Source organism: Pseudophryne corroboree, chromosome 1 (assembly GCF_028390025.1).
Source record: "Pseudophryne corroboree isolate aPseCor3 chromosome 1, aPseCor3.hap2, whole genome shotgun sequence".
NCBI classification, from domain to species: Eukaryota; Metazoa; Chordata; class Amphibia; order Anura; family Myobatrachidae; genus Pseudophryne; species Pseudophryne corroboree.
The window spans coordinates 93938058-93954810 of record NC_086444.1 but is presented as its reverse complement, the minus strand read 5'-3'; the positions used below and the strand labels follow the sequence as shown (position 1 = coordinate 93954810).

The following is a 16753-nucleotide window of genomic DNA, read 5'->3' as shown; positions in this document are numbered from 1 at the left end:
TACAGTCTCCTGACTAACGGTATAGCTTTGGCATGTGTGCACCCTGGAGCCACCAGTAACATCACAGCAAGTATAATACTCCCTTTGTTATTCATCGTTATGTTGTCTTGTGGTTTTAAACCATTAAGGCCAATGACACACAGGCGGCAGGTTGTGAGCCTGAGCGTGGTATCACCATGGAGCCCAGCATGTAGATCTGGACTTTGCAGTGTACCCGCAGTAGGGCTGGCACATGAGTTCAGTAAGCTTAGTGTGTATAATGGTGACAAGTAACTTGAGCATAAGCACACGGGTCTCAGGGCCAAGTATGACTGAGCTTAGAGCATGTAGCACATAAGCAGTGCTAGAACACTAAGGATTAACAGTGCTACCAAGGCTGTAACATTAGGGTTCCCTTACTAACAAGGTGCAGTAACCCACAGCAACCAGACTAATCAAAGCTAAGTGATAAATGATTACTATGAGTTACTGTACATATGCACTTTATTAGTAAATAGCCCAAAGTGGAACAGAGCACTTGTGCCTGCCTCCCACTATTAATTCAAAGTACAGGGGGCATGGGGTGGGAACAGGAACATTAACATTCACCAAAATATCCATATTCTATGTATATTCACGATCTACAAAGACAAGAGATTGTACACATGTACAATATATACAGATATGTCCTGCCCTGAGAAGGCTAGGACTGGTAGAACGCAGTTACATGACAGTGGCAGTTCCTCTGCTTATATTAATATCAGTAAGGCCTTGTTAGGGATATGGGGCAGAGGTATATCCCCTCCCCCACCCCTAGGACACCTCTAGCTTACCTATAAAGAAAGATGTGAAAGTGCCGACTACTGACAATAGGTAGTTACATGACTGCCGGTCACAATACCGCTGCCGGAATCCCCCTCCCCTTACAGTCCCAACAGTCAGCATGCCGACTAGTGGTGCCCATACACTTGTGCAATGCCCCACGGGGGATCGCATCGGCAGTTCAGGAGCGATGGAATTGCACCTGAACTGCCAAAGTGATTACCATGCAATAGATCGCATGGTAATCACATGATCGGCACATCACCGCCGAGTGGGAGCGGACTCCTTCCGCTCCCGGCGGCTGCCCATCGCGCATCGCAGTACAATATATCGCATGTGTTTTTAAAACACATGCGATCGCACTGCGATTCGATAAATATCAAGTGCAGCACATACTATCTTGAGACGCGAGATTCGACCGGCGTGCCCGCGCATCGCGTCGCAAGGTACCTAACATGTGCATACAATCCTTCTATTTCTTTCACAGATGCGGTCGAAATCGAAGGTTAGTACTGATTATCTCACAAGTGTATGGGCTACATTACAGGGACTATTCCCATTCGTGGAAACACCCAAAGAGCCTGCAAGGGGCTTCGTTGCACTCCCTCCTGCCCCCCCCCCCTTCTTATTTAATCTTACATAAGCAAACATGTAAGATTAAATAAGAAGAATCAATTTTAATAAATTACTTCTCTTCGTACCAAAAGTCAACATAAAAGTTAACGATGATTTGCGTTATGGGTCGTTAAGAGTCAAATTTAGATCTTTATCTGTAAGTCCTATCAGTAGCATTCAATAAAACGCTGGAAAATAATAATAGAATCTTTTACTTGTGATATATTTAAATATACATTAGATACTGTAGAAAGATGTTACAACAGAATTATAATCTGACATTTGAGTGACAACATTATTTGTAAGGAGTAAAATACACCTCAAAACCAGGAATAAAATTATAAAATATATAATCTCCAATGTATGTGACTATGTATAAACAAAGAACCTGTACAAATGTAAAATATACATTCACATAGCTTTAAAGGTTATGACTAATTAAATAGGGAACCTGTAATACAGCACATCCGGAGGTAGGTGTTAAATAAAATGTACAGTTGTTTTTCATATAGAAAACGTGTCTGTAAACAATATATTCAATTTAAAACCATTAAAGTAGACTTCATAATTGTGTCTTCATTTCTTCCCAATTTCAGCAAGAATCCATTCAATGCCATCCAATAATCCGACCAGTGTAGAAGCTTCAGTATCCTGCACCTATATCATACAGAGATATGCACCGAATTAGTATAAGTTCTGTATAAGTACATTGTGGATGTGTACTATTATGCATGGCTGCATTTGAAGGTTTATTGCGCACATTTGTTCTGAACTATACACCCACATAGTATCCTGCCCCTGCAAGTTATATAAATAATTACAAATTATTTAGGAGAAATTGTTTAAATCTCATCCCTTCAATTGTTAGTATGATTTGCAAATTACTGTTATTTATCTCCACTCTGGCATTGGTGGCAAATAAATTGTTGGCAGTAAGACCTTACGTCTCCTTCCCATACGTATTCACATTAACATAAGTAGGCAGATAGCAGGTGCTTCTGTATAACACTGTTGCAACGGTCAGGAATAATATACCTCCAGTGGTGAAATATACTAATCAAACGATAGATCTGATTGCTTGCTACTGGTGGTATCATTTATTTTCCCTTAAGGATTGCATGAAGATAATACAGCTCTCTCTCTTGTACTGCAAACATAAGAATACTTGAACTTCATTCTCATATAGGGGTATATTCAATTGAAGTCGGATCTATTCCGACATTCATTTGTCGGAATGGATCCAACTAGGGCTATTCAATGCCATCTCAATTCGACTTTAAAAAAAGTCGAATTGAGATGCGGGAGCTGAGACGGGGGAGAGCAGCGCTACAGCAGCGGCTATAGCAGCGTAGCCGGAGGTTGCGTCACAGCCGCTGCCCGCGGCAGCGTCCACCCAGCTCCAGCAGGTCTCGCTTGTTGGAACCGGGTGGATGCTACCGTGAGCGGCAGCTGTGACACATCCTCTGGCTATGCTGCTATAGCCGCTGCTGTAGCGCTGCTCTCCCCCCTCTCCTCCTCTAGGCTCCCTCATCTCAATCAGACTGTTTTTAAAGTCGGATTGAGATGGTCGAAAAGGGGGCCAAAACCGTTTTCGACACAAGCACTCGGAGCAGCAGCTATTCCGCCGATCCACGTGCTTTTCAACAAGTCAAATTCCTCGGCTTGTCGAATAATTTGGGGTTATATTGAATAGGTCGGAACCCCTTCCGACCTAAAAAAGTAGAAAACTGCCGTCTTTTCGACAGACGGCAGCTTTCGACTTCAATTGAATGTACTCCATCAAGGGAATACAAGTGTTTCATGATCTAAGCCACTGCAGTCCAGGTTTTAAGGATGCACGAGTACATGTGACAATTAGTTTAATACCTCAGTCAATTTGATATAACCATCTGGGCTCAAACATGGATATCCCTAAAACCTGGACTGCAATGGCAGAGTTTGGAAGACACTGATCTAAGCACAGACTGTTTCATCCAGGCTTTAGTTGCGTTTTTGGAAAGGAGCGGATCAGCGCCATAACAGGCTCAAACGTGTCCTGCGCTGGTCTGCTCCCTGAGTGCTCGACGTCGCACGCATGAAGTCATTACGTCCCGCAGAGGAGGTGGGACCAGCATCACTGGTGAGTGCAGTGCTGACTGGCGCGTCCTGAGTATGCAAAATCGTCTGTACAATCGGATGGCACTGCAGCAGTGATCCTTGCTGCAGGGTGCTGTTCTGCTAGCCAGGAGCAAGGGCCATGGGGCACGACGGTGCCACCCAGAGAGCCATGTGCTTTGTGCAGCGGAACTGGTTGCACCCCGCAGTTACAGCCCTTGGCCCTGGTACAACAATATGACAATGTCTACTAGGAAATACTAAGGAAAATAAGAAATAACTGGATGTATCTTACCATCCATGGCCGATTTAGCTTGTTCAGACACAAGTCATGAGCCAGGTAAACGCAGGGGATTCTCTTGTCTCCAGGGTTTGATACACAAGATAACACCAATAACGGTCTTCTCTGTGGCCCCATAAGAGGGTCCATCATCGCCAGGATCTTAGATACTTCTTCCTTACGATTATGCTCTATGCAACATCAAACAGAACAGTGTCAGCACACTTATAATGTCACCATTGTTCATTTATAGGGAGCCACAGATTCCATAGACATCTAGAATAAACACAATAGCAGACACATGAATACAATTAAACACAGTGGATAGTCATGAGATAGCGATTACAGCTAGGATGGTTACAGGTATGATTTCCATGGGTGTGAGCTGAAAATCAGCAGAAAATAAGTAGTTATGGTAGAGTTACCGTCGATAACTCTATTTCTCCTAAGTGCACAGTATCCACAGGATATACATTGGGAGATGAGGTAGCGTCAGCGGATTGGCACCAACGATCAAAAGCTTTCGGCCTCCCAGAATGCAACGGGCCAGTCCCCTATATCCCCACCTCCTGGGTCAGGCAATTCAGTTCTTTTCCAAAGCTCAAGGCAGGAGCATCATAGAGAGCCCTAATCAGGCGAGAATAACACACATACACACACTTCCATACAAGAAGGGAGAGGGTTAGTAGGTGTAAGGATCCTCAAATCAGGTGCGTCAGGGTGGGATCCCTGTGGATACTGTGGACTTAGGAGAAATAGAGTTATCGACGGGAAGTCTACCATAACTAAGTATTTCTCCTGCAGGGTCCACAAGTAGTATCCACAGGCAGGGTCGGTTCTAGACCTTGTGGCGCCCAGAGTGAAAGTTTCCTGTGGCGTCCCCCCCCCCCCCCCTAGGTAAAACAGAGTTGGTGCGTGCCGAAGGCGCACGCCCAAAAATAGGGGTGTGGCTGCGTCATAGGGTAGAGCATGGCCACAGTTATCTCCTTGTACTTATGCCCCCCTGTAGCTGTACCCCCAGCATATTTTCCCCCAGCAGCAGTGACCCCAGTAGCAGTGACCCCAGCAGTTTTGCCCCCTGTAGCTGTGCCAGTGCCCCCAGTAGTTTTGCCCCCTGTAGCTGTGCCAGTGCCCCCAGTAGTTGCGCCCCCTGTAGCTGTGCCAGTGCCCCCAGCAGTTGTGCCCCCTGTAGCTGTGCCAGTGCCCAAAGCAGTTGTGTCCCCTGTAGCTGTGCCAGTGCCCCCAGTAGTTGCACCCCCTGTAGCTGTGCCAGTGCCCCAGTAGTTGTGCCCCAGTAGCGCCACACACACACACACACACACACACAATACTTACCGCTCCTGCTGCACTGCCCTCCGTCTCCTCTCTACTATGGGAGAGACGTCATGACGTCTCTCCCACAGTAGCGCTGCACAGACACTAGGGGTCAATTAAGACCTCTAGTGTTTGTCACTGGAGCCGGCTGCAGCGGGCGCCTACAGCGCCTGCTGCAGCCGGGGAGTGGGGGGTTGCGGGGGGGTCGCCGGGATCAGGAGTAGCGGCTCTTGCCACTTGCCAAAAGCCTGCTTGCCCGTGGCAAGAGCCGCTACTGTTCACAGGATATACACTGGGATGTCCCGAAGCAAATTTAGTGGAGGGGACGCTCATGATTGGACAGGAGAATCCTTCGCCCGAATTCAGCGTCCCGAGAGGAAAAGGTATCAAAAGCATAACGTCTAATGAATGTATTAATGGAAGACCAAGTGGCTGCTTTACATATTTGTTCCGCCGAGGCACCCTGGCGTGCTGCCCAAGATGGCCCTACCTTGCGAGTAGAATGAGCAGAGACATTGGGGGTCATTCCGAGTTGATCGCTAGCTGAATTTGTTCGCAGTGCAGCGGTCAGGCTAAAAAAACGGCTGTGCGGCGCAATGCGCACGCGCGACGTACTGGCACAACGAACGATGTAGTTTTGCACAGGGTCTAGCGATGCATTTCAGTCGCACTGCTTGCCGCAGAGTGATTGACATGAAGTGGGCGTTTCTGGGTGACAACTGACCGTTTTCAGGGAGTGTGCGGAAAAACGCAGACGTGCCAGGAAAAAACGCAGGCATGGCTGGGCGGGTTTGTGACGTCAAATCCGGAATGGAATAGTCTGAAGTGATCACAAGCGCTGAGTAGGCTTTCAGCTATTCTGAAACTACACAATTTTTTTTTGCAGGCGCTCTGCGATACAACCGTTTGCACTTCTGCTAAGCTAAAATACACTCCCAGTGGGCGGCGGCATAGCGTTTGCACAGCTGCTAAAACTAGCTAGCGAGTGATCAACTCGGAATGACCCCCATTAGCCGGAATAGGGAGATCAGCCCGAGAGTAAGCTTCCGAGCCACCTTGCCAGCGTTTGCAATCCTCTCTTATGGAACCTATAGAGATTATCTGTCTTTCTGAAGGCCGTGGTACGATCCACGTAGATCCTTAAAGCCTGGACTACATCCAAGGATGCAACTCCCGCAGAAAGATCTGGCCCTTGAAAAGCCGGTACTACAATTTCTAAGTTAAGGTGCAATTTAGACACCACCTTAGGAAGATAACCAGATTTGGTTCTGAGAACCGCTCTATCTGGATGAAAAATCAAAAATGGGGGGTAACATAACAATGTCCCTAAATCTGACACTCTTCTAGCTGAGGCAATAGCTAGCAAAAAGAAATCCTTAGCTGTCAACCATTTAAGATCTACTTGCTTCAGTGGTTCAAATGGAGCAACTTGAAGCGCCTTTAGGACTATCTTGAGATCCCAAGGAGCTGTTGGAGGGACAAAAGGCGGCTGGATGTGAAGCGCTCCTTGGAAAAAAGTGCAAACATCCTGCAGGTGGGCAATTTTCTTTTGAAACCAAACCGTTAATGCCGACACTTGTACTCTCAAGGAGGCCACACGGAGACCTTTATCCATTCCTGCCTGCAGGAATGCTAAGACCCTAGAAACTTTAAAAGACTTGGGGTCCAGCTTCTTGGCACTGCACCATTGGATATATGCTTGCTACACCTGGTAATAAATACGAGCAGAAGATGGCTTCCTTGCTCTAAGCATTGTTTGAAATACCTATGGAGAAAACCCTCTAGCTTTCAGGAGTAACATTTCAAGAGACACGCCGTCAAAGACAGTCGATCCAGATGCCTGTGATAACAAGGACCCTGTGACAATAGATCTGGACGTTGATGCAGTAGCCATGGAGTGTCCACTGACAGCCTCTGTAGATCTGTGTACCAATGCCTTCTGGGCCATGCCGGAGCTGTTAGAATCACGGTGCCCTTTCCTTATTTGACCTTACGAAATCACCCTGGGCAAAAGGGCAATTGGTGGAAACACATAGGCTAGCTGAAAGTCCCATCTTACCGACAGAGCATCCACGAAAACTGCTTTGGAATCCTTTGTTCTTAACCCGTATACGGGTACTTTGAAATTCTGCCGAGAGGCCATGAAATCTATCTCTGGCAACCCCCACTTGCCCACCAGACTCTTGAACACCTCAGTGTGTAAAGCCCATTCATTTGCATGAATGGCGTGTCGACTGAAGAAAAGCTACTTCCCAGTTTAGTACTCCAGGAACAAATACTGCGGACAAGGCCGGATGATGAAGTTCTGCCCATCTTAACATGTGGCTTACCTCCTTCATTGCCTTTTGACTGCGCGTTCCTCCTTGATGATTGAGGTACGCTACTGCGGTCACCCTGAAGAATTTCCTTTGCCTGAGTGAGTGCCATATACACGGCCTGAAGTTCCAATATATTTATCAGCAGGCAACTTTCTTCCTTGGTCCACAGCCCCTGGAAACAACACTTTTCTGAACTGCTCCCCAGCCCTGAAGATTGGCGCCGGTTGTCAGAATCTCCCAATCCAAGAACCAAAAAGGTCGCCCTTTGTTCAGATTAGATTTCTGTAGCCTTCCAGAGGAATGACGATAGTCTGAGTTTTTATTGTCTGATGTAACCTATTCGATTGGGAAAGGATCAGACGTTGAATTGAGCATACTCCACCATGTTGAAAGTCGACACCATTGAACCCATCACACACATAGCTGCGTGAATGGATACCCTTTGACTGTGCAGAAGCTCCTGAATTTTCGACTGTATTGTGGATATTTTGTTCAGAGGTAAAAACACTCTCTGAAGCCCAGAATCCAATACGGCCCCCAAATGCGTCATACGTTGTGACGGAAACAGAGACGATTTTGCCCAATTTATGAGCCAGCCATTGTTATGTAAACAAACTATTGTCTGCTGCAAATGACACTGAAGCAATTCCGGAGACTGCACTGAGATTAACAGGTCGTCCAGGTATGGAAAAATCCTAATCCCCTGTCAACCAAGATAAGTCGCCATCACCACCATAATTTTGGTGAATACTCTTGGAGCTGTGGCCAGTCCAAATGGTAGGGCCTGAAACTGAAAGTGTTGCCGGAGGATCGCAAACCTGAGATAGCACTGATGGGACTGTGCTATAGGACCATGCAGGTAAGCATCCTGGATATCCATGGATACCATAAATTCCCCCGGCTCTATGGCCAAAATAATGGAACCCCAAGTCTCCATATAAAAACGAGGCACCCAAATGTACTTGTTCAGTGTCTTGAGATTGCGTATAGGCCGGAACAACCCATTCGGCTTCTGTACTGAAAACAGGTTGGAACAGAAACTCTGTCCTTGTTGCGCAGGAGGAACTGGAATTATCACTCCTGATTGAAGCAACTTCTGAACTGCCTCTTGTAAGGCCCTGGCCTTCGTTTCCACTGTAGACGGGCTGGTGTTTCTTGAAGGCAAACACATAACTGTGAGATACCGCTTCTTGCACCCAGGCATCTGTGGTGGACTGCCGGCAGATCTGTGTAAACTGAAGTAGTCAGCCTCCCACCCTGGGATCCCCCAGGTGGAGGCCCGCGCCATCAGGTCGATGGCTTATCTTCTGTTTTGGAAGCAGGCCCTCTGGTAGCCCAATGCTTTTTAGTGTTTCCAGACTTATCGGATTGGAACTGTTTGCCATAACCCTTTCCTTTTGCTTTCCCTTGGGTCGGAAAGGACCAGAAAGCTGGAAACCTAAGTTTGGACTTATAGGTTGAAGGAAACTTCACTTTCTTAGAGTCTGCCGCTGACTCCAGAATACTGTTTAATTATTTACCAAAAAGAATATCACCAGCAAAAGGCAAAGACTCTAGAACCTTCTTGGACTCTGAGTCAGCCTTCCAAGTATGTAGCCAGACAGCTCTGCGTGCTGCTACTGCTGAGGCTGATGCTTGAGAGGCAATAGTACCAATATCCAAGGCTGCTTCTTCCAGAAAAATAGCCACCGGTTTAATATGTGCAATATGGGATTTTTGCTCTCTAGATACCAATGAGAGATCATCCTCCAATACATCAGCCCAGGCCACCACTGCTTTTGCCATCCAGGATGAAGCCATGGCAGGTCTTACAACTGCCCCAGACAAGGAAGAAATGGTTTTTAGAAAACCATCTAACTTTCTATCCGTAACATCATTTAAAGAAGTTGAAGGCAGAGGCAATGTAGATTTACGCACCAATCGAATAACATGCGTATCTACCTTGGGAGCCACCTCCCTTTTTAAACAGTCCCCAGATGGAAGAGGATAATAAGATTTTACTTACCGATAAATCTATTTCTCATAGTCCGTAGTGGATGCTGGGGACTCCGTCAGGACCATGGGGAATAGCGGCTCCGCAGGAGACAGGGCACAAAAGCAAGCTTTTAGGATCACATGGTGTGTACTGGCTCCTCCCCCTATGACCCTCCTCCAAGCCTCAGTTAGGTACTGTGCCCGGACGAGCGTACACAATAAGGAAGGATCTTGAATCCCGGGTAAGACTCATACCAGCCACACCAATCACACCGTACAACTTGTGATTTGAACCCAGTTAACAGTATGATAACAATGAAGTAGCCTCTAAAAAAGATGGCTCACAACAATAATAACCCGATTTTTTTGTAACAATAACTATGTACAAGTAATGCAGACAATCCGCACTTGGGATGGGCGCCCAGCATCCACTACGGACTATGAGAAATAGATTTATCGGTAAGTAAAATCTTATTTTCTCTAACGTCCTAATGGATGCTGGGGACTCCGTCAGGACCATGGGGATTATACCAAAGCTCCCAAACGGGCGGGAGAGTGCGGATGACTCTGCAGCACCGAATGAGAGAACTCCAGGTCCTCCTCAGCCAGGGTATCAAATTTGTAGAATTTAGCAAACGTGTTTGCCCCTGACCAAGTAGCTGCTCGGCAAAGTTGTAAAGCCGAGACCCCTCGGGCAGCCGCCCAAGATGAGCCCACCTTCCTTGTGGAATGGGCATTTACATATTTTGGCTGTGGCAGGCCTGCCACAGAATGTGCAAGCTGAATTGTACTAGAAATCCAACGAGCAGTAGTCTGCTTAGAAGCAGGAGCACCCAGCTTTTTGGGTGCCTACAATATAAACAGCAAGTCAGACTTTCTGACTCCAGCCGTCCTGGAATTATATATATATATATATATATATATATATTTTCAGGGCCCTGACAACGTCTAGCAACTTGGAGTCCTCCAAGTCCCTAGTAGCCGCAGGCACCACAATAGGTTGTTTCAGGTGAAACGCTGACACCACCTTAGGAAGAAACTGGGGACGAGTCCGCAGTTCTGCCCTGTCCGAATGGAAAATCAAATATGGGCTTTTGTAAGACAAAGCCGCCAATTTTGACAATCGCCTGGCCGAGGCCAGGGCCAACAGCATGGTCACTTTCCATGTGAGATATTTCAAATCCACAGATTTGAGTGGTTCAAACCAATATGATTTGAGGAATCCCAACACTACGTTGAGATCCCACGGTGCCACTGGAGGCACACAAGGGCTGTATATGCAATACTCCCTTGACAAACGTCTGGACTTCAGGAACTGAAGCCAATTCTTTTTGGAAGAAAATCTATAGGGCCGAAACTTGAACCTTAATGGACCCCAATTTGAGGCTCATAGACACTCCTGTTTGCAGGAAGTGCAGAAATCGACCTAGTTGAAATTTTTTCGTGGGGCCTTCCTGGCCTCACCCACGCAACATATTTTTACCACATGTGGTGATAACGTTGTGCGGTCACCTCCTTCCTGGCTTTGACCAGGGTAGGTATGACCTCTTCCGGAATGCCTTTTCCCTTAGGATCCGGCGTTCAAACCGCCATGCCGTCAAACGCAGTCGCGGTAAGTCTTGGAACAGACAAGGTCCCTGCTGGAGCAGGTCCTTTCTTAAAGGCCGATGCCACGGTTCCTCTTGGAACAGACATGGTACTTGCTGAAAGCAAATCCCTTCTTAGCTCCCGAGGCCATTAGTCCTCTGTGAGCATCTCTTGAAGTTCCGGTTACCAAGTCCCTCTTGGCCAATCCGGAGCCACGAGTATAGTTCTTACTCCTCTATGTCTTTTAATTCTCAATACCTTGGTTATGAGAAGCAGAGGAGGGAACACATACACCGACTGTTACACCCACGGTGTTACCAGGACGTCCACAGCTATCGCCTGAAGGTCTCGTGACCTGGCGCAATACCTGTCCCATTTTTTGTTCGGGCGGGACGCCATCATGTCCACCTTTGGTCTTTCCCAACGGTTCCCAATCATGCGGAAAACTTCCCGATGAAGTTCCCACTCTCCCGGGTGGAGGTCGTGCCTGCTGAGGAAGTCTGCTTCCCAGTCGTCCACTCCCGGAATGAACACTGCTGACAGTGCTATCACATGATTTTCCGCCTAGCGAAAAATCCTTGCAGTTTTGCCACTGCCCTCCTGCTTCTTGTGCCGCCCTTTCTGTTTACGTGGGCGACTGCCGTGATGTTATCCCACTGGATCAATACCGGCTGACCTTGAAGCAGAGGTCTTGCTAAGCTTAGAGCATTATAAATTTGCTCCAGTATATTTATGTGGAGAGAATTCTCCAGACTTGATCACACTCCTTGTGTGACTGCTCCCCAGCCTCTCAGGCTGGCCTCCGTGGTCACGAGCATCCAATCCTGAATGCCGAATCTGCGGCCCTCTAGAAGATGAGCACTCTGTAATCACCACAGGAGAGACACCCTTGTCCTTGGATATAGGGTTATCCGCTGATGCATCTGAAGATGCGATCCGGACCATTTGTCCAGCAGATCCCACTGAAGGGTTCTTGCGTGAAATCTGCCGAATGGAAGCGCTTCGTAATAAGCCACCATTTTTTACCAGGACTCTTGTGCAATGATGCACTGACACTTTTCCTGGTTTTAGGAGGATCCCGATTAGCTCGGATAACTCCCTGGCTTTCTCCTCTGGGAGAAACACCTTTTCCTGGACTGTGTCCAAAATCATCCCTAGGACCAGCAGACGTGTCGTCGGAACAACTGCGGTTTTGGAATATTTAGAATCCACCCGTGCTGTCGTAGAACTACTTGAGATAGTGCTACTCCGACCTCCAACTGTTCTCTGGACCTTGTTCTTATCAGGAGGTCGTCCATTTTCTTTGAAGACGAATCCTCCTTTCGGTCATTACCTTGGTAAGGACCCCGGGGTGCCTTGGACAATCCAACGGCATCGTCTTGAAACTGATAGTGACAGTTCTGTACCACGAACTTGAGGTACCCTTGGTGAGAAAAGGCAAATTTTGGGACATGGAGGTAAGCATCCCTGATGTCCCGGGACACCATATAGTCCCCTTGTTCTTTGCTATCACTGCTCTGAGTGACTCTATCTGGATTTGAACCCTTGTAAGTGTTCAAATTTTTCAGATTTAGAATAGGTCTCACCTAGCCTTCAGTACCACCATATAGTGTGGAGTAATACCCCTTTCCTTGTTGTCGGAGGGGTAATTTTATTTATTTTATTATCACCTGCTGGGAATACAGCTTGTGAATTGTTTTCAATACTGCCTCCCTGTCGGAGGGAGACATTGGTACAGCAGACTACAGGAACCTGCGAGGGGGGAAACCTCTCGACATTCCAATCTGTACCCCTTGGATACTACTTGTAGGATCCAGGGGTCCTGTACGGTCCCAGCGTCATGCTGAGAACTTGGTAGAAGCGGTGGAGGGCTTCTGTTCCTGGGAATGGGCTGCCTGCTGCAGTCTTCTTCCCTTTCCTCTATCCCTGGGCAGATATGACTCTTATAGGGACGAAAGGACTGAGGCTGAAAAGACGGTGTCTTTTTCTGCAGAGATGTGACTTAGGGTAAAAAACGGTGGATTTTCCAGCAGTTGCTCTGGCCACCAGGTCCCATGGACCGACCCCAAATAACTCCTCCCCTTTATACGGCAATACATCTTTGTGCCGTTTGGAATCTGCATCACCTGACCACTGTCGTGTCCATAAACATCTTCTTGCAGATATGGACATCGCATTTACTCTTGATGCCAGAGTGCAAATATCCCTCTGCGCATCTCGCATATATAGAAATGCATCCTTTAAATGCTCTATAGTCAATAAAATACTGTCCCTGTCAAAGGTATCAATATTTTTAGTCAGGGAATCCGACCAAGCCACCTCAGCTCTGCACATCCAGGCTGAGGCGATCGCTGGTCGCAGTATAACACCAGCATGTGTGTGTATACTTTTTAGGATATTTTTCAGCCTCCTATCAGCTGGCTCCTTAAGTACGGCCCTATCCGTAGATGGTACCGCCACTTGTTCTGATAAGCGTGTGAGCGCCTTATCCACCCTGAGGGGTGATTCCCACCGCGCCTTAACTTCTGGCGGGAAAAGGTATACCGCCAATAATTTTCTATCGGGGGAAACCCACGCATCATCACACACTTCATTTAATTTATCTGATTCAGGAAAAACTACAGGTAGTTTTTTTCACCTCACACATAATACCCTTTTTTGTGGTACTTGGAGTATCAGAAATATGTAACACCTCCTTCATTGCCCTTAACGTGTGGCCCTAAAAGAAAATACGTTTGTTTCTTCACCGTCGACACTGAAATCAGTGTCCGTGTCTGGGTCTGTGTCGACCGACTGAGGTAAATGGGCATTTTACAGCCCCTGACGGTGTTTGAGACGCCTGGACAGATACTAATTTGTTCGCCGGCCCTCTCATGTCGTCAACCGGCTTGCAGCGTGTTGACATTGTCACGTAATTTCCATAAATAAGCCATCCATTCCGGTGTCGACTCCCTAGAGAGTGACATCACCATTACAGGCAATTTGCTCCGCCTCCTCACCAATATTTTCCTCATACATGTCGACACACACGTACCGACATACAGCACACACATAGGGAATGCTCTGATAGAGGACAGGACCCACTAGCCCTTTGGGGAGACAGAGGGAGAGTTTGCCAGCACACACCAAAAGCGCTATAAATGTATATAAACAACCCTAGAAGGTGTTGTTTACTATATATGCGCTCTTAATATATAAATATCGCCAATTTATGCCCCCCTTCTCTTTGTTACCCTGTTTCTGTAGTGCAGTGCAGGGGAGAGTCCTGGGAGCCTTCCTCACCAGCGGAGCTGAGCAGGAAAATGGCGCTGAGTGCTGAGGAGAATAAGCTCCGCCCCTTTTCCGGCGGGCTTCTTCTCCCGGTTTTTAATAAACTGGCCTGGGTTAAAATACATACATATAGCCTTAATGGCTATATGTGATGTATTTATTTTGCCACTAAAGGTAATTATATTGCTGCCCAGGGCGCCCCCAGCAGCGCCCTGCACCCTCCGTGACTGAGTCAGTGAGCCGTGTGACAACAATGGCGCACAGCTGCAGTGCTGTGCGCTACCTTCATGAAGACTGTGTAGTCTTCTGCCGCCTGTTTTCCGGACCTCCGTTCTGCCCTCTCTTCAGCGTCTGTAAGGGGGATCGGCGGCGCGGCTCCGGGACGAACCCCAGGCTGACCTGTGTTCCGACTCCCTCTGGAGCTAAGTGTCCAGTAGCCTAAGACTCCAATCCATCCTGCACGCAGGTGAGTTGGAAATCTCTCCCCTAAGTCCCTCGATGCAGTGATCCTGTTGCCAGCAGGAATCACTGAGATTGAAACCTAAAAAAAAACTTTTCTAAACAGCTCTTTAGGAGAGCCACCTAGATTGCACCCTCTCGGACGGGCACAAAAACCTAACTGAGGCTTGGAGGAGGGTCATAGGGGGAGGAGCCAGTACACACCATGTGATCCTAAAAGCTTGCTTTTGTGCCCTGTCTCCTGCGGAGCCGCTATTCCCCATGGTCCTGACGGAGTCCCCAGCATCCACTAGGACGTTAGAGAAAATGGGAATTCCATTTCTTTGGAATCCTGAACTTCTTACTGGGTGTGACCCACAGCCTCTTGCATAATCTCCGTCAGTTGTTCTGACTCCGGAAATTCAGTTCTAACTGTTTTGGGACGTTTAAACACAGGTGCCTTGGATTTTAACAAAGGCTCTGCTGCCTCCTCTAATAATAGAATGGCTTTCATAACAATAATTAATTCGGAAAAAACCACTGAGCTGGAACCTTCATCCTCCTCTCTGTATGCAGAACTAGAATGCGAGGAACCGTCCTCATCATCTGAAGTGTCCACTTCTGAAACATGTGTAGACTCTGAAGATGTTGTTTCATCGGTTAGATTTATCTCCAGGCTTTTCAGCCTGTTTTTGTTGAAAGGCCCCTGAACTGGGGCCTTGACCCAGGGGGGGTGTTGCATGTAAGGGTTAACTGGGTAACCTATCCTTGGTATAGAAGCTGGCATTATCCGCTCAGCTATATTGGATAATGTCTGTGCAAAAGAAGCCCACGGGGTTCAACTTGGACCTGTGCCTGCCTTGGATTATTCAGGAGGTTTTGGTGAAAGCAATAACAATTAGCAAAAAAATCCATTTTGAACCAGATCCTGAGAGGTTAGCCCTGCTTTTCAGGACAAAAATTAAATCAGTGTTGGGGCTACTGTGGAGAGTGTATCCTCCTCATGGGAGCCATTTGATATGCCGGCTGTCGGGATCCCGGTGCTCAGCATACTGACGCCTGGATCCCGACAGCTGGCACACTGACAACTATTCTCCCTCTTGTGGGGTCCACGACACCCCTGGAGAGAGAATAAATACCTGCAGCGTGGCAAACCCGCAAGGGGCTATTTTGCGCTCATCCGCTGCCGGCGGTCGGGATCCCAGAGCTGGTATGCTGGGTGTCGGCATCCCGAGCACCGGCATAACGTAGCAGACCCCCTCCTCACCTTTGCCTGTCTCAGACATGGTAAACAAATCACACACCTGTATGGTGTTAACTACACAATTTGTGACTGAAATCACTTTATTGCTTGCTAAAGTGATATACAATCCGATCCCTCACTTGCACCAGCATTGAGGATTGGATATACACAGAAACTGACAGATTATAAGTAGAGGTCAGCAATCACACTAGCAATCAGTCACAAGTTATACATTAGTATAATAAGCAATATGAGCACATCTTCAACTACAAATACATTTCAGGTATGTAGGAGAAACAGATTACTGCATTACCTTATATAGGATTTTTAACGTATTCAGTCGCACAGCGAAAGAAACAGCAGCAATAGTTTACAGACTTATATGCATCAGGCACTTATCCAGCTACTCGTACCCCAATGGTAGGTAGAGACTTAGTGCTGTATCACCTGCTCAGGAGAGTGGGATACAGGGAGACTTCACCCCGCTTCCAGGATCGATCAATACGTTAGTGAACGCTGAGTGGGTCCAGACACAAATAGGGTACACTAACGCCCCAGTGAACACATCATTGAACACAGACACCCAAGTGAACACTGACGCACCAGCCACCTATGCTGCGACTGGGTCCCTTAGATACACAGCGTCTCAGACGGAAGCGGGAAATCAGTTCATGTCGGGAAACTCGTCGGAAACTGGTCATGAACAAGGGGGAGTGGCGACCAGGGGAGCACCTTACTCCCCACTGCTGACATCAACCCCAGGGATTCCGGCCTCACACTAATCCCTGTAGCCCATGATCCCTGGGGCCTAGCGCTGGT

General features: G+C 47.5%; 1 protein-coding gene across 1 annotated transcript in view; it reads right to left on the bottom strand.

Moving 5' to 3' along the window:
• Positions 1-1612: 1612 nt before the first annotated feature.
• FBXO4 (F-box protein 4) overlaps positions 1613-16753 on the bottom strand; it is a 65580-nt gene continuing 50439 nt past the window's right edge. Inside the window, exons 6-7 of the mRNA XM_063938657.1 lie at positions 3806-3981; positions 1613-2073 (exon numbers count right to left, since the gene is read on the bottom strand). Of these exons, the coding sequence (XP_063794727.1) occupies positions 1993-2073; positions 3806-3981 (257 nt within the window). The 3' untranslated portion in view covers positions 1613-1992. The remainder of the gene's footprint in view (positions 2074-3805; positions 3982-16753) is intronic.